Here is an 18553-nt window from a genome sequence, read left to right as displayed (position 1 = left end):
GCATCGGCAACGATCGCATTCATCTAAATGAAATCACAGGTACGGAAATGGACGAAATAAATATAGTATCAGAACATCGCTGAAGGGATATTTTACGATCATAAAAATACAAAATCTTTGAGAAACACTAAACCGATAGTCTTTTACATTTAATTGGCAGCATCTTTTGAGTTTATATAGGTTATTCTGCCTGGAAGACAACTGTCGGTGTTCTATCACAACAGCATAATATATTTGATGTTGCTTAACCCGGCAGTTGCTGGGGTATTTCGCCACCCACCGTTTGCTGGGGGGGGGGGGGGCGTTAAACGCCCCCAGCCGATAACTCGAGAACCAATAGGCGCAGCGAAACGCACGAGGCGGCAAACGAAAGAGCGCGACGAGACGCTTCAGATGAGTACTTTAAAGTTGACTTTTGAGGTCACAGGTCGGGTCAAGGTCAGGTCAAACACCTGAAATCGGCCTTTCAGTAGCATGGACTTCAGGACTTCGCAATGGGCGCTTCTCGTCATAAACTCTGTCAAAATGGTGCACAATCCATCGTATAAGGCCTACAAGAGTGTCAGCTCCATGTAGGGGTCAGTCAAGCATAGGTCAGGTCAGGGTCAAGGTCAGGTCAACCGGGTAGGCACATATCCCCGAAAATCAAAACTGATATTCGCAGCCCGTGACACATGTTTTAGGGGTAATTTGGGGCGTAGAACACGATGGTGACATTCATTTTATCATATGTGTACGTGTTTGGCTAAAAAAGCTTAATTTAAGAAATGCATGTATCATAGTCGTGAAGTAGTCACGAGAAATTGTCAAGATTCAGTTCAAGATTTTGGAAAATGCGGAACGATAATCAATAATGGAAGATAGCCATTTGATTGTTCATGGTATTGGCAGTCTAATGACGTTTACGGCATGTCTGTATGTCTATTCTGTGATTTTATATGATTTTTTGAACATACGCCGTTTTTGGTCGAAAATTCAGAAATCATGACGTCACTAAAACCTCGATATCTCAAAAATTTTCCGACCGATTTTTTTGAAACTTTGTCACAATAAACTTCAATCAATTCCCTACAGGTACCCAAAATTTGGCGCGCCTGCGGCGCGCCGTTTTTATGCTATGGCCCGGCGAAAAAAGTGGGGGCGTTTAACGCCCCCCCCCCAGCAACTCGCGGGTTAACATGGAAAGCCTTCAAGCATGGCAGAAATACTTTATGATTGATTTATAAGCATGGAGAGAAAGAATCTCTAACAATCGTAAGCATCCCTTCAACTGTGTGCTCAACAATTATACCTATCAATAGACAATTTGATCGATGTATCTCCATGCGAGCAATAACCAGGTCAAAAAGATGACTACCAAAAGCACATCAAATGACAGTTATGAGCGACTCAAGACAATGCAACAAAATGTCGTTCACATAATGCAGTAACCAATGAGTGCATGACTGAAAAAACAACAACCAAGCATACGGTCACAGAGACCAATGAAATAAAATGTTGCTAGCATGTGCTAACATTTGAACGCACAAAACAGCATAACAAGAATTATTTAACGCGATTAAAGGCAAGCATTTATGTAAGCGATGGCGAATCCAAAGGGCATTACCAGGCGCCCAGATTGATGCTGCTGCCAGTCGTTCTGGAAATTATAAATCACCATTGAGCCCGCGGCCCGATAGAGCTAAATTGCCAGAACCTGCCCGCCGTATAGATAAGGGGACGTTTCGTACTCTAGCTCGAGCTATCTCTTGTAGGAAATGCCACTTTTTTAACTGCTAGTGGGTTAAAGTGCCGAAAAGTTTTGACTACTGCCTTCTGGATTCGCCATCTGCGTAACACCGTCCAATACATGATGTCGACTCACCAATGTCAGAGACTCCGTGGTTTTACCACGTTCGTTCTTCACGCCGATCGGATCGAGTCGCGGCGAGGCGAGAGAAAGATACTCACCATACGAACACGTGACAGGAAACCTACTTACCCCAGCTGACGGGGGAATTACTTGGCCCACCTCATGGCTGGTACAAGTTACCCCGTCTGTCTGCTGCGGGATGGTCGTACCACGTCAGGCTGGTCTATTTAGCAGTATGGAAACTTACCGTACTCATTGTCCACCACGCAGCCCTCGGAGCCGTCAATGTTGTTCACGGGCGAGAAGGTCACGTTGCCGAGCTTTAGCACGGACGCGATCACCCTCAGAATGGCCTGCTGCTCGTCAGCCGTGAGCCCCAGGATATCCATCGCCCTCTGCAGGAAAATACAGCTATCAGCTACCATACTTTGGGTCTGTGTGGGAATTAATAACTAGGAAAGACCGACTAATGACGGTTCATAAGACTAGTGTTTATAGTGCACTTTAAAGTTGAAGAAAATTACCAAAGTATTATAAAAATGCTTTCCTCGGCAAAACGTACAGGTAAAAGGCAACAGGCACAGTCTACGAGTATCACATTTACTTACTCTTGTGACCTGGAAGTCCCGTTTGTCGTCCAGGGTTTCATACTGAAGAGGTCTTCCCTGTTTCAAAATATCGTAGTTTTCCACATTCCGTTGCAATTTGAGCGATTCTGAGAAAGAAACATCGATGCGTCATTCGAGTGTTGATTTCTGCGCAGTTCCACGACAGGAAAGCAGCGAGTCAGACGGCATCGTTTTCTATTACGCAAGCTCTTAGCAAACATTTGTGGAGGCGTTTAATATTCACTAAATGAGCGAAATTCATTTCGGGCAACTGTTCTCCATTTACAGAATAGTTTTTAGCCCACGTTACGTTTTCACCTGCGACACAGCTGCCTAGCTGCGAACAATTGCCAGTGCCAAGTGGGCCCTCTTTTGGCCGATTGCCATCCTATCTCTCACTGCCCGGTTACGCCAGCTTACTTCCAGAAGTTGTCGAAACAGGTGGCGAGCTGCAACCTATCGAGGCCAATGTCGCCAACCGCTGTAATTGATGAGAAGAAATTGTACGTTTAATTAAAATATTCAAATCAATTGTTCATGACGCGGCCGGTTGGGCACTCACTGAGCAGCTGAATGTCGGCCCCGGTGAGCAGTTGATAGAATATGTGGAAGTTGCGCTCGCACGGCTGCTGCGCCGTCACTCGACTCTTCTCCAGGAGATCTGCTCGACGGAGGAGGGGCGCGCAGATCCGTCAGAGCCGGCAGGCCACGGGCCGATTCACAGCAGATAGCGCAGACGTGCCGAGGGGAGTGTGAGCGATCGGCCGCGTACATACAGACGGCCCCGGCCGCAGCGCCCGCGCCGGCTCCTTCTAAAGGGTGCCTGTGGCTCTACCGACCGGTTATGAACATATTGGAGTGATAAGTAGTAGGCAATGTCGGGAACGCATATATATTTGATCCATTGGGATAGATAAGTGCCCTTATCATTGTACGTATTTGACTCATGATATTTCATGGCTAATCATTTGCGATAGACATAGAGTGGCGTTACTCACAGTTTGTGATAAGGCCACCGATCGGATCTCCCTTGAAGTCGAACTCCAGATCCATGTATTTGCCCTGGAGAGGAGTCATTGTGGTCAGTGTGGGAAAGCAGGCTGAATATATATGATATTTGTTTGCCAGAAGTACAAAGCATTTCAATCAAAGGATCAATCGGCTGGATACGTTGTTTCTATCGTTGCAAAGATCTTATGGTGATATTGAACTCACATGTATCCTTAACTTTATTTGCAACAATGTATGGGAAAACATGGCCTGTAAAACATATCATTTAAGCACAATTCTATTCTAATAAAAGCTTAAAGTACTAAAGCGAGTTTGAAAAGAAATGCAAATTACTCACAAAACGAGATGAGTTGTCATTGCGATGAGTCTTGGCGTTCCCAAACGCTGAAATAAGGATCAAGATCGTACGTCGTTAGTTGCCAATTACTCCGGCTAGGTCGAGTAAGAAAAGCTAAAGAGAAAAACGAATCTTTATCTTGGTAAGCCGTTAACGTAGACAGTATTAAGCTCGAGATAAAAATTATTAACTGTTGCCATCATCATTAATAATTTGGGTGACGGCGAAAAATGTTGGCCGCCGGAAGCTGTCGGCTGTTGCCGGGCTGGTCCAGAGATTAACACATTAGGCCGGGCAGCGGGCCAGACTCCGGCGGCGTCCACCGGCCGTCTCAGCGCGCGGCGCTCACCTTCCAGCACAGGATTGGACTGCAGCAGCTGGCCCTTGATGGCGTTCACCTCCTTGGCTCGTCCGGAGACGGCCGCCACGTACTGCATGATGAGCTTGGAGGCCTCTGTCTTGCCGGCGCCGCTCTCGCCCGATATGACAACACACTGGTCCGAGTTGTGCTCCCGCACGGCCCGGTACGCCTCCTCGGCCACGGCGTACCTGCATGGGTCGGGCGGGTACGGGACGTGATGGCCAGCGGTGTCAGGGGTGGGTGCAGGTAATACGGGGTGAGTGCACAGAGATGAGTTTCCCTTCCTGTCTCCACTTCAGGAAATATGATCGAAATACAAGCTGGGACGTGTTATGCGAAAGCAGCATTACTGCCGATCTCTGTGCTGACGGAAAATATTGCTCACAGCGAGCATGATAAACATTCAAGCATAGGCTAATCTACACAATAAACGTTTACCGGACATTAGTTGATGACGTTTTAGTCTGGGGATTATCTACTGACACGTGCGGCGGCAACTGATGACGTTTTACGTCTGTGGAGTACCTATCTACTTACACGTGCGGCGGCAACTGATGACGTTTTACGTCTGTGGAGTACCTATCTACTTACACGTGCGGCGGCAACTGGTGACGTTTTACGTCTGTGGAGTATCTACTTACACGTGCGGCGGCAACTGATGACGTTTTACGTCTGTGGAGTACCTATCTACTTACACGTGCGGCGGCAACTGATGACGTTTTACGTCTGTGGAGTACCTATCTACTTACACGTGCGGCGGCAACTGGTGACGTTTTACGTCTGGGGAGTATCTACTTACACGTGCGGCGGCAACTGATGACGTTTTACGTCTGGGGAGTACCTATCTACTTACACGTGCGGCTGCAACTGATGACGTTTTACGTCTGTGGAGTATCTACTTACACGTGCGGCGGCAACTCGAAGCGGGAACACGAGCGATACGCTCGTATTACGTCACTGGAGTAGAGCGGCAGCTTTTTGTACGGGTTCACAGACACCAACACTTGACTTATGTAGGTCTGCAAAGAGCGGTGGAACACATCGGATTGCGTTGGTAATACATACAACAGTCGCATATTGCCACCATTCCCAGCATTATGCTTCATGTCTGCCATATCGTCAAGACGTTATGGCTTGAAAGTTAGTTCGAACCTTTTTACCGATATCCTTGGTCGCTATAATGCGCAGTTTGTGCGCTTCTGTTATCACAAATCATAATACAGATGACTTCATATTATTTAGATAGAATTTATTCATTTATTTGCATAATCGCCTACAGAGCAATCTTCACTTATAGGCGAAGTCATAGGCATAAATCGGCATAAAATTTGAGTGATACTGCTCGCAGGGGTCAGCAATAATCACAAAAGCCCCCGGATATGTCACAGCGTAGGTCCTTCACTCTTCTCAGCCGATGCATTCAAAGTGCACTCTCTCGTGGTCCCCACTTATGTAACCGAGCGTCTCCATTGAACCGTGTCGAGCTCGGTGTCACTCGCCCCCGCTGAGCCGTCTGTGCCGTGTGGCGTTTGGCACCGCGGGAGGGCCCCCGCGGGACCCCCGGGCCGGGGTCGGCTGGGTGGCCGACGGGACGGAGGGCCACCGGGGCCGCCGACCGGAGACGCGGCGAGCTCGGCGGCGCAGCACGGCCGCCGCAGACGGTGGTCGGAGGGGGGAGGGGGTCTCGTAACTCACCCGGATAATGAGCTAACCAGACGGCTGGTCGGTTGGCCAGGCATCGGGCTGACACTCGTAGATTTTATATTTTGCCGGATTTCTGACGGTATCCTTACATTTCTTTTGACAATCACCTATACTGAGTCTCGGCTGTGTTCGGCTGAAGACAGTTGCTGTGCTTACAAACGAGCTGGGCTGACTACTTGAGTGCGAGCTGTTCGCAGCACACTGGCTGATTCAACCAGCCAGACAGACCAGCTAATGATTGATTGACCGACCCAGTCTCACCTTCTATCGGAAACTGGCTGCGTCATGCCAAATCCTTTACCGCATGTCCACTGTCCACTGCCCTCTGACTGCTGACTACTATCATAGAGCCCGTGCTGCCCGTGTTCATGACTTTCCTCAGACCCAGCTCCGCCGCTGCCTGCCCATGACCCCGGCCCCGCTGACGGTGCCCCGCTGGCAGCTGCGGAGGCCGGTGACGCAGCGGCATGCCAGAAACGCCGGACGTGATTCAACCCTAACGCGATTACGCAGCCGGCCGCACGGTCCGTGTGCATCGCAGAACGCGGCAGAAATACGACTCTAAGCGCCGCGTTAGCCGACAGCATCCCCGCAGGCGCCGAGGAAAGAACAGTCTCAGTCCCGTGACACCGTAACAATGGAATGGCTACCAGCGCGCCGGTGAGAGCTCACACAACTGCGCCATGTCACTTGTGTGACGAACGGTGACAGCAGTGAAGTGAATACATCTCAAGGTCAGCGGAATTTCACCCGGCGGAAACGATGAGCATGAACAGGGCCTGAACTGTGTCCTGGATGAAATAGAGTTCCTTGACCATAATCCATTTATAAATATGAATTTATCTTAATGAAACTTTGTGTAGAAAATTAATATCAGCAAGGTTGTGCACTGGAAGCCACCGTAACGGCAGAGCGGGACACCGGTCCGGATGTCAGCCACCGCGACGCAGAAATACCGCCGAGTGACAGTTTTACGGCACGGTCGTGCCCCAGTGAGCTCCCTGCTGAGGTGCACGGCTCGTTGGCGCGCCCTGACCTCCGACATTGCCGGGCCGATGGGGCACTGTCACCCGGGAATAGGTTCCCGGGAATAGGCGGCCGACGTCTGGGAAACGGTAGACGTCTAGGAAACGGCCCTGCTCCGCTGAACGGTGGACCCAGCCACTGCTCCGAGTCCGGCCAGCTTAAACAGAAACACCGGACGTGTGTAGCAGCGGCAGAGCACGGTATGGGGGCCTCACAGTTAGTAACAAGTGAGAAATGGCTCATGATCAGCGCGACAAAATTGCCTCTTTTACGTTCCCTGCTCCTCATTGAAAAGAGAAATAACTTAAATTTTACACTAGCATCATGCAACGGAAGATACAGGTCCAACAAATTGCGAGTTAGAAGGTTCAGGGTTCACTGATTTCGATTGTCCAAAAGACGCATCCGAAGTCGTTCGCCGTCTGTTATGCAATACACACCTATGGCAATTGATACCTATACTGAATCATGTGGGATATATCTGCGGACATAAATGACAGAGTGGACACAATTCCTCGAATCGGTGCTCATATTTTTGACGGGGATACTTAGTACTTACATGATGACGAATTTTGGGCTGTTTTCAAGCGTGTTTGTGGCGCGGTACCCACATATGTAGATCTGGCTGTTTGTGGTGCAGCACTCACAGGGGCGTGCTTGTAGTTTGTACTCACATAGATCTGGTCGTGTTTGTAGCGCTGGTGCAGGTTGGCGATGAAGGCCTGCTCGGTGAGCGGTTCGAGGAGCACCGTGTCCCATACGCCCACCTCGCGCTCCAGGGTGAGGGGCCGACCGGGGGCCGGGGCGGACCGGGTGCCGGCCCGCTCCCGCTCCCGGTCCCGGTCCCGGTCTCGGTCCCGGTCTCCGGAGCAGGACCGCGGCGCGAGCCGGTCTCCGGAACAAGACCGCGGTCCGAGCCGCTCTCCGGAGCAGGAGCGCGGTCCGAGCCGCTCTCCCAGCGGCGGCCCGGGACCGCCGCTGGCCATCACAGGCACCACCCGCTCTGCAACACAGGGACGGTGACGGGTTAGGGAACAGCCAGTAACTTTCAGTTTCGTATAGTAGAATAAACTAGTCGGACGTGATAAAAAATGATGTTGAAAGACAAACGAATCAATGAGCAATAAAAACCAAATAGAAGTGCACATGCGCACTTTCTGAAACAATAAAATAATGAAAAAACTGAAACGGTTGTAACAATTATTTTGCAAAGTACATATTTTCTTTTAAAACCTTTACGGATTGTTTTCCCTTCGTAAGTTGCTACCTTACACCAATTACGTGTCACACGGGGTGTGTGTTTAACTGTTGGCGGTACATTCTCGCGCCATCTCCCAGCACCATTTAGGCCGGCCTGGCAGCGACGCGCGGCTGCCAACTGCCATTTGAGGCGTCCATCGACCATGTTAGGCGGCCGTACTTAGATGAGAGGGGAGATAGAGCGGCCCGGGAACGAGCCACACTCTCTGGCAACGATTCTCGATAGGTGGGAGGAACGCACGTGAGGGCTGGGACGGTCACGTGGTCTCTCTCTCTCTCTCTCTCTCTCTCGCTCTCTCTCCTTATCTCTGCTCCTCTGTCTGTTCCCTCTCCCTCTTCTACCCTCCCTTTTTGTTTCCTCACTGCCTTCGGTCCCTCAGTACCTATACATTTGTGATTACGACAACGACGGTTGCTATGGACGCGTGCCCACAGAAGCAGAAGAGGCAATCATTTATGAACACTGGATGGTGTGCTAAGACCAGGCGTGGCATGCATTGTGGGCATGATATAACATAGTATAGAATCGTGCATGTATGTGTGTATGTATCTACGATCAAGAGCGATCCACACATGGCTTGACGATTACTGCTCTACTCGTGCATTCTTCACGAGCACATAATTATATCAAAAATTGACACCTAGACTGCAATAATTAGTTTTTTATGCATAACAGAAAACATGCAATCTAATATGCAGAAAAGCCTCGAACAGGACTGAAGAACGACTGTTTGACAACGACTGCCATGTCCGTATATCAATGTGCGGACAAAGATTCTTTATGTAGGCATAGGTATGTAATATGAGTACCTTTTAGCAGTGTTTGACCTTAGTAGGCCAAAAAGGTTAAATGGGAGCTGTCAATTTAGATGAAATACAACGGAATGTCGCTTTATGAGCAAATGTTTTGCCCTTCCTAGCTCTTGTGCATGATAAGTGGAAAAGACGGGTTGTAACCACAACTGAATGTCGGGTGTTTATATTCAAGCCGTCTGCTGAACCAATGAGGGATAATCCCTCATGGGGTTTCGGAGAACGGTAGAAAGAGGGAGCTTAGTTCACCGAATGTCACTTAGACTAAAAAACGCCTCGTCCTGCACAGTCTCATGAGGAGACTGTGCTCTGGCGTTCTGATGCGTGACCGGTGGTTGGTATTGAGGGAAAGTGGATGATTGCTGGGGTCACCTGAGGTCGGCAGAATTGCCGCCTGGCGGACCATTCGAGGACAGCGCGTCAGGACGTAATCACGTGTGTACGCCGACTGTCGGTAAGGCAGCGGCGCGTGAACGAGACAGGCGACGGTGGCACGGCCAGTCAGATACGAAAGTAGGTGGTCACTTGATCTAATGAGATGATCACAGGCGGTCACAACGGAGGTTGGTCACAACAGAATATAGGTAGTAGCCACCATGATCAGCTAATAGGTCACCGATGATCGCCGAGATGATAGACGGTCGCTTGCGTAGGCCGGTCATTCACAACTTAGACGGTGGTGATCATAGGCATCGCCAGACATTTTCGGTTGGGGGGGGGGGGGGCAAAATCAAGTTTTGTGTTAAATCTTGTCTTTCCCCAGCCGTTACTCACTCGTTTTACATATCATTCGACGAGCAATGGTGCGAGGAATCCGATGGTGACAAAGTTTTCCTTCTAGCTATGGCATGACTTTTTTTTGCAAAAAAAAAACAAACAAAATTTTGAAAATTTATGGACAAAAACGACCGGTAGAATTACAGTGGATGCGATTGCCGACGCACTGCAGTGGGCCCCTGTCTAAAACCAGGGTGATCTGATCACCGTGCTAAAACCTCCATTCACGCATGCATGCCGAGGTTTTACGAGAAATGCATCGGGCTTATCCCAGCCGCCGATTGTAGCTAAGAATTGGGCATTCGGCGGAGACTGAGAGTGAATGTCGGAAGTGTGAATCGGAAGTACATAATTCATCTTTGCTGCAGTGAGAAGAAGTGTTTTGTTCACTCGAGTGTGAACAAAAAGTTTCTCGTTTTTCGTGTGAAGGGAAGCGCTGCAAACGCGAGCAAAAAAAATTTAACGGGACCAAAAGTTACGCACGGCATAGCGGCAAGGGATCCCTTAGAGATAGGCTTGCGACTTTCAGGCCATTTCAGGCCACTCAGGGTCAGTGTGGACTCTCAGAAGCCTGCTTAGGATCCCGGAGATCGGCGTGGGTCACCCCAAATATTTACGTGTATGTGGTGCTTTAGGGCTTTCCGAGCCCAAGGTGGGCTCGGAAAGCCCTTTAGGGCACACGAGTCTTCAGAAACCTGTGTGGGCGGCGGGCGCTAAGAGACTAGGCCCAGGGTGAGCCTGGAGCCCTCGAATAACAGTGTGAAACGTCGGGGTCTGTGTCGAATCCTTAAGGACCCTACGTAGGTATAGGGACATAAGAAACATGTGTTGCGGCCCTCAGAGGGACACGTGAGTTGTGACCTCAGATCAGGGGCGGATCCAAGGGGGGTCACATGGGTCATGCCCCCCCCTTGGGGCCCAAAGACCTGCCAGGGGCACCACCGGCCTATCAGGGGTATCACAGTCCTGACAGGGGCACCACAGGATCGCCAGGGGCACCACAGGCCTAGCAGGGACACCACGGGCCTGGTGCCCCTGGGCCCTGACAGGACTGTAACGCCCCTGACAAGCCTGAAGTGTCCCCGGCAGGCACGTGGTGCCCCTGACAGGCCTGAGGCGCCCCTGCAAGGCCGGTGGTGCCCCTGGCAGGCCTGTGGTGTCCATGGCAGGCTTGTGGTGCCCTTGCTAGGCCTCTGGTGCCCCTGACAGGCTTGTAATGCCCTGGAAGGACTGTGGTGCCCCTGGGCCCTGACAAGCCTGAGGTGCCCCTGACAGGCCAGTGGTGCCCTTGCTAGGCCTGTGGTGCCCCTGGCAGGCCTCTGGTGCCCCTGACAGGCTTGCGTGCCCTTGGAAGGACTGTGGTCCTGAGGGCCCTGACAAGCCTGAGGTGCCCCTGACAGGCCCGTGGTGCCCTTGTTAGGCCTGTGGTGCCCCTGGCAGGCCTCTGGTGCCCTTGCTAGGCCGCTGGTGCCCCTGGCAGGCCTCTGGTGCCCTTGCTAGGCCGCTGGTACCCCTGCGCCCGGAGAGGACTGGTGCCCCTGAAAAGTCTGAAGTGCCCCTCGGCAGGCCCGTGGTGCCCCTGACAGGCCCAAGGTGCCCCTGCGAGGCCGGTGGTGCCCCTGGCAGACCTCTGGTGCCCCTGGCAGGTCTGTGGTGCCCCTGGCAGGTCTGTGGTGCCCCTGACAGGTCTGTGGCGCCCCTGGCAGACCTGTGTTGACTGGTGCCCCTGCTAGGTCGCTGCAAGATACCTATAAGAAACAGGTAGATCCGATGTTTGAAAGTAAAGCCCCAGTCACAAATTTGACGCACCTGTGACATTTCCTGACACCCACGTGACTATTGTATTAACTTTTGTGTTTTGCGATGTTTTGACCTTATTTAAAGTACTGAAAGCTCAAAATGTATGGTTATTGTTGTTTAAAGCAGCATATTAATAATTATGTTTGTAAATTATCGATAAGCTGCTTATAGCAGGTCACGTGATTGCTACCAGATTATGTGCTCAGAAAGCATCTTTTCAACTTCGATTTTGAACAATTTTTACCTCCTCTGAGGCCAAATGATGGACGGTTTGAGGCACACGATGAAATGCTGAATCTATTGATGCCAAAATTTGTTCGTTTTTTTTTTGCATTTTTAGACTAGTATATCCTGGCTCAAACTTTGACCAGTTTGTGTGTAAACCCTATGGTGAAGGGAAAACTTCACGCCCAGCAGGCGTCATTACAGTGCTGCCAAATCGTGTTTGGTGGGGGTCGGGTCGCTGGTGCCCCTCACAGACCTGTGGTGCCCCTGGGCCTTGACAAGCCTGAGATGCCTGGCTATGACAGGCTCGTGGTGCCCCTGATAGACCAGTGGTGCCCTTGCTAGGCCTGTAGTGCCCCTGGCAGGCCTCTGGTGCCCCTGCTACCCCTGCGCTCGGAGAGGACTATGGTGCCCCTGAAAAGCCTGAAGTGCCTCTCGACAGGCCCGTGGTGCCCCCGGGCCCTGACAGGCCCAAGTTACCCCTGCGAGGTCGGTGGTGCTCCTGGCAACAACAACAACAACAACCATTTATTTAGAGACAAAGTTGTCGACAGTGGTGTTATGGGGAGATGGCACAAAGGCCCACAGCCTATCACTAGGCACCATCCCCCACCCGGTTTGGTCATGTTAGCTTAGTCCTGGCCATTATATCGAGCAGCGACTGAAAGTTATACCGAGCTCCAACCAAGAAAAATCAAACAAGTAAACAAGAAATGAAATGAATACATTAGAACCGTTCAGCACATTTATGAATTATTAGAACCGTTTCGTGTCCAATAGGTATTTTTGGAAAAGGAACGCTACCCTCCGGGAGCAGTTCAATGTGTTAGTGTTAGTGCCGTATATGAGTGTATCGTGTTGTTCAGTAGATGTGAGGTGATTGAAGTTCCTGCCAAGTACAGTTGATATGCTTTGGAAAAGGTTTTGTCTGATTGTCGTGTATAGTGGGCAGTGTATTGTGAAGTGCATAGTAGTTTCTGTTTTGTGACCGCACCGGCAGTGTGGATGAGGATGTTTTTGTATTTTAAATAAGTGTGCGTTTAGCCCCGAGTTCCCTAATCTGAGTTGTGTGTGTAATGTGTTTCCACGTTTACTGCCCATTGTATTAAATTGTGGTGGCCTCTTTGCCCCAAGTGCTTCCGCGAGCTCTCTCTTGAATGTGTGTTGGGTTTCCTGAGACCTTATGTGTGCTGGTAGCTTGTTCCATTTCCTAGCGGTGTTGGGTAAGAATGACTTTTGAAACTGTGTGGTTTTGTTTTGAGGTAAGGTAAGTGAGGTCGAGTTTCTTAATGTTCTGGTGGTGTCAGCGTGTCGGTGATTGGGAAGTTCTGTTTTTATGTACTCTGGGACAGAGATACATTTGTAGAGGTGCCAAAGTAGCGTCAATCGGTGAATTTCTCGTCTCGTTGTTAGTCGGTCCCAGCCAAGTTCTAGTCTAAGTTTGTCGTTGGAAGTGCTAAAGTATGCTCCTGTAATAAGCCTTGCGGCACGGTTTTGTAATGTCTCAAGTCTTCGTTCGTCATAAGCCGTCAGATGTCCGTCAAAAATGGCGTCACAATAGTCGAAGTGTGGTCGTACATACGTCAAGTATATCTTCTCTATAACAGGGCGTGGCAAAAAGGGGGCAATTGCATAGAGTGGGCTTAGTGCTGTGTTTACTTTTCGTATTATTTCATTAACGTGTTTGTGGAATCTAAGGTCACTTGAAAAAGTCAGTCCCAAATGTTTGTGTGAGTCAGTCATTGGTATTGTCTGTCCAGCAAAAGTCAGGGTTAACAGGGGACGGGAAGGGTTGTTGCTGAAGGTTTGACAGACAGTTTTTGCAGGGCTGAATGTGATGGCCCACTGTCTTCCATACTCTTCAATAAGGTTGAGGTCGCGTTGCATGGAATTTTGCACATTGAGTTTGTTGTGTGAGGTATATGGTGAAAAAAGCGAAATATCGTCAGCGTAAAGCAAAGCGGTATTTTCTGTTTTGTCGGCTAGTCCGTTAAGGTATAGGATTGCTAGTAAAGGTCCAAGAATTGAGCCTTGTGGACATCCGGTATTTATTGTCTGTAGGGTCGATGCTGAATTTCCTATTTTTACCATATGTTGTCTGTCAGTAAGATATGATTTGAGCCAGTCGTGCACTTTGTCAGTAATGTGGAAGTCCGTTTTGCATTTATAAAGAAGTCCAGCGTGCCATATTTTGTCAAAATATTTACTGATGTCAAGGTATGCTGTCATAAAGTGTTGTCCCTGGTCAAGTGATTTGTACATGTTGTGTGTAATGTGGGCTAGTTGGAGTTGAGTGCTGTGGTGAGGTCGGTATCCACTCTGCTTGTCAGAGAGAAGTCGATTGGTCGTAATATGTTCATATATCCTGTTGAAAATGATTCGTTCCATTATTTTTGATAGGGATGAAAGGAGGCTGATGGGGCGATAGTTGATCGGATTTGATGCAGAACCTTTGGCAGGCCTCTGGTGCCCCTGGCAGGTCTGTGGTGCCCCTGGCAGGCCTGTGTTGACTGGTGCCCCTGCTAGGCCGCTGGTGCCCCTCACAGGCCTGCGGTGCCCCTGGAAGGACTGTGGTGCCCCTGTCCCTAGGGGTGCTCATGGGCCCAACAGTCCCGTTGTGCCCCTGACAGGTCGTGTATACTTGCTAGATCTGTGGTGCCCCTGCTTCCTGGCAGGCCTGTGGTGCCCCTGGCGAGCCTGTGGCGCCCCTACAAGGCCGTAGGTGCCCCTGACAGGTTTGTGGTGTCCCTGGAAGGACTTTGGTGCCCCTGACAAGCCTGAAGTGTCAAGGACAGACCCTTTAGATGCCAGGGTCAAGTTCGTCGGACTGACAACGATTATCTTACCTGATAACGTTCCTGGTAAGTACTCACTACTCAGCGTCCACAACATATATACACATAGCACATTCATATACTTGCTTACAATTGGTAAATGTGGTTGTGGCTAAGAGTTAACCCTATTCCTGGCGGGGGGGGGGGGCCTCAGGAGCCCCCCCCCTGAGGTTTTTTGGTTATTTCTCCCAAACGCGTTGAGCTAGGAAGCTCAAATTTTCTGACTTTTCCTAAAAGGCTTCTACGCAACATGTCTGAAAATTTTGAGTTGATCTGACCTCAGGTCAGGTCACCAGAGGCGGTTTGGTGACCCTACCTCAGAAAAGTTTGCAATCACGCCAGAGCTAGAGTTTTTGACCGATCAATTTCTTCTCTTCAGGGTTTAGTTAGGGTACCAGTATGTACAATTTGTTTATCTCGGAATTTTGATATCGGTGACCTAAGGTCAGGTCAATTTCGCGACCTCCCCATTATAAGTCAATGGGGGAAAAATCAACTCCCTGTTTTTACCACTAAAACGGGTCGGAATGGCCCCATATACCATACATGACTTCATATACGATCAACCTTCACTACCTTGAGGTCTGTTTTGCTGTTGGGCGGCTGTGAGGTCATGTGACGTCATCAAAGGTCACCAAAGGTTTTTGGCCAATAACTCCGTACAGGAACAAGATATAGACGCGTGGATGGTCTCATTGTGTTCAGCTCGTCAAGACGCATCGAATGATATACATGATGACCTCGAGGTCACGTGACCTGAGGTCAACCTTTGACCTTGACCTTTCGAGGTCAACATATATATCATTCGATGCGAATTGACGAGAGGATCACGATGATGCCCTTAGTTTGTTCCTATCTTGACTAATTCGAAAGTTATTCGAGAAAAACTCTCTCCATATCTAGCGCCGCCATTTTGACTTTTTCGACCCCTGTGACGTCATCTTTGACCTGACCTGAAAATGACCTTAGTAAAAATTGTAGATCTTGGCCGTGCGTATCCGATGCCGTTTACCGCTTGTCGCTATCTTGCTTCGTTCTCGAGATCTCAGGGGGGGCCGAATCGGCCCCCCCCCCCGCCAGTTTCTTGTCCCGGCGGAGCCCGCCAGGAATAGGGTTAAGATACTGACTAAAAATAAAAAAAAACTGAAAATGGGGGCACCACCAAAATGAAATGGACGAAATCCGTTGAGTTTTTAATTTTGGGTATAGGTAGGGGCACCACTTCGATTCATGACCCTCCCCTTGGAGTTTTCCTGGATCCGCCCCTGCCTCAGATGCCGCCGCCGGCTTGGGATTAATAAAGTCTGCCGCCTCAAAAGTTCGGCTGAACTATCTGAGATCAGTTGAGGTTTTCAGAAATTTTCGAAGGCATCCTCAAAGATTCGTGTGGCATTTCAGAGGTCTACGTATGTATAAGGTCCTCAAAGATCCCTGTATGGGCCCTCAGGACACCAGTGGGACTCTCAGAGGCCGGTTTGGGCCCTCCGAAAGCTTCCTAGAGCTCAGTGGAGCTCCTTAGGAGCCTGTGTGAAAAGCAAGCTCATGAACCCTGCGGCACTTGAACGGTACTTGAGCCTGTCGTAGACATTTGACGAGAGTTGAGAAAGGCCCCGAAGATTTCGTGTGACGCTTTGAACGAAGATTATGTGTCAGCACTCCAAAACTTATGAAAATCAGCTACAAAATGTAATAAAGAACCAACTAGGAACATGGAATGAATCACAGCATTGACATTTCCGAGTATGGAGTCGCAGTCTTGAAGATTTTGGCGACTGCGACTCTGACTTTGGTTTGAACTGCACGCTCCAACAGTCTGACCTCACAGGCATTCCTCAGAAAGGTACCCCCATTTTTTCCCGACTCCAAAATCTCATCGGATCTGTATCGATCTCAGGGGGTGCCCGGTCGGAGGTTGGGGGGGGCAGGCTGCCCCGCTTGCCCCCCCCCCCCCCCGTAGCGACGCTAATGGTGGTGATACGATCTACAGGGAGATTATAAAGGATCACAAAAACAATAACTGCGAGCGGTCAGTGACGATGTTAAGTGGTAACATCAGGTGATGGGAGATCACAACGGTCAGAGGGGTTATAGATGGTCCCGCCAGCGATCAATGCCGATAGCAGGTGGCCACATGATCGAAATATTTCATGACGGGCAGTGCTTCGGTACACAAAATATGTAGATGACAGGGCTGTCAGTCACGACAGCAGGTGATGTAATATTGTCCTATAGGACTACATCCGTTTTCCTATAGGACTACTCTAAACCGGTTTCATATGGTCACAGTCCGGCATTGATGCTTTATGTGATTGTGGCCGCTAGCTATTGTAGACGGTGCTGGGTACCGGGCGGTCAGGACAGGCCATGCGACTGTGTGTTTATGCAGAGGTAAAGTGCGCTCCACGGTCATGGGCAGCCGTTAGGAGAATGTTGAAAAAACGTTGACGCAAAAACAGTGCGTCAGATCTGACAAAGCTGAATTTAACCTCTGTGAAGCCCTAACGCCAATTTCAGATCTTTAGATACGGCGTACCTACATCAAAATTATTTCAAAGCTGTTCCAGGAGGTTCGGCACCCAGAAGTGTCACAATTCTGTGTAGGTAGGTAATGAACTGATTCATTTGCAATTGTCGCTATTGCTACTTTCATTCACATACATTTAACGCATCTAATGATCTCGTAGATTCGAGGTAACCATGGACCATTCAATTGTACCATTTCATGTCTTCAGCTGATCCGTTCATCAATCTCCCCAGTACCAGCGCTCGTCAGTCAGTTGCCCTGGCTCTCGCCAGCCACAGTTCTGCTTCTGTTTGTAATTAGAACGGCGCTGTTCTGTTGAAGCATTCGCAGGATGTGCTCGGACTTCTCTGGTTAGTGTTTCTCACATAAACGCTCTCGGCAGCCGAGTGATTCCGAGACCGCCGTAAATATACCTGTAGCTGACCTACTTAGCGCACTGTCATCGACTCCGACTGGTTTATGCTAACAGCTTCTGTTTGCCAGCGGCGAAGCATAATTCAGGGCGCGGTCGAACAGGGCGCCAGTGTGCGGACCCGACGGCCGGCGCGGCGGCCCGCTGCCAGCCGACCGCCCCGCACACGAGGCCCGCCAGGTATGCCCACGGCGCCGGGCCGAGCCGGGCCGGGCCCACGCCGAGGCCGAGGGCGCGGCAGACGGCGGACGCCGGTACGACCGCCACAGCTCGCGGGCCAGCTGTGGCCGGCAGCCCGACCGCAGCTGTGGCCCGCCCCTCCCCGCCGGCTGGCGCGGCACACCTACCCGCCTTTATCCTGGCCTCCGTCGGCGGCGTGAGGCGGCGCGCCGCAGCAGGAGGCGAGGCGAAGTCCGGCGGCGGGGGCGGCGGCGGCGGGTCGGTGTGGCGCGGCCGCGCGCCGCCCACCACGCGCCGGCTGACCAGTGCCTCCGAGCTGGAGCTGGAGTTGGAGCCGGGCTCGGCGCGGCGCCGGCCGCCGCGGGCGCCACGGCAGCTCAGCTGGATGTTGAGCCCGCTGGAGAAGCTCTGCGCCGTCTGCAGGCGACCGTAGGAGAACACCCGGCCACGCGACGCCTGGTAGGCTGGCTCGCCGTGCGATCCGCTCAGGTGCCGCTGGCACACCGGGCAGTCATACAGGTCGTGCTCGTCATCCTGGTCGTCGGGCGGCACCATGGCAACTGGCCGGACGGCGGCCCACTGCACACACACACACCACTGTGGGGGGTCGGCTCACGGCCGAACGGCGAACCTCTGCACACGCCACTGAGAGGTCGACTCACGGCACACCGCACGGCGCGGGCCAGCGGCGGGCGGGGCACGGCCGCCAGCCGGCGCCCTTGGGCACAAACTGACGCGGCTGCCGGCGGCACCGGCCGGCCGCCGGCCCGTCTGCCAGCCAGCCAGCGGCGCCGATATATAAATACCTGACGGCGCGGCGTGCCGTTCA

At 51.1% G+C, this 18553-nt stretch overlaps 1 protein-coding gene across 4 annotated transcripts in view; it reads right to left on the bottom strand.

The window, feature by feature from the left end:
* LOC122379237 (unconventional myosin-Ia-like) overlaps positions 1-18553 on the bottom strand; it is a 59494-nt gene that overhangs the window by 22783 nt on the left and 18158 nt on the right. For all 4 annotated transcript variants that reach the window (XM_043361242.1, XM_043361243.1, XM_043361244.1 and 1 more), the window contains exons 2-9: positions 7574-7902; positions 5073-5188; positions 4158-4357; positions 3809-3855; positions 3459-3522; positions 3023-3121; positions 2461-2567; positions 2100-2247 (exon numbers count right to left, since the gene is read on the bottom strand). In XM_043361242.1, coding sequence (XP_043217177.1) covers positions 2100-2247; positions 2461-2567; positions 3023-3121; positions 3459-3522; positions 3809-3855; positions 4158-4357; positions 5073-5188; positions 7574-7885 — 1093 coding nt within the window. In that variant the 5' untranslated portion in view covers positions 7886-7902. The remainder of the gene's footprint in view (positions 1-2099; positions 2248-2460; positions 2568-3022; positions 3122-3458; positions 3523-3808; positions 3856-4157; positions 4358-5072; positions 5189-7573; positions 7903-18553) is intronic.

Source organism: Amphibalanus amphitrite, unplaced genomic scaffold (genome assembly GCF_019059575.1).
Source record: "Amphibalanus amphitrite isolate SeventyFive unplaced genomic scaffold, NRLGWU_Aamphi_draft 000074F_arrow, whole genome shotgun sequence".
Lineage (NCBI taxonomy): Eukaryota > Metazoa > Arthropoda > Thecostraca > Balanomorpha > Balanidae > Amphibalanus > Amphibalanus amphitrite.
This window is presented reverse-complemented; position numbering and strand designations above follow the sequence as displayed.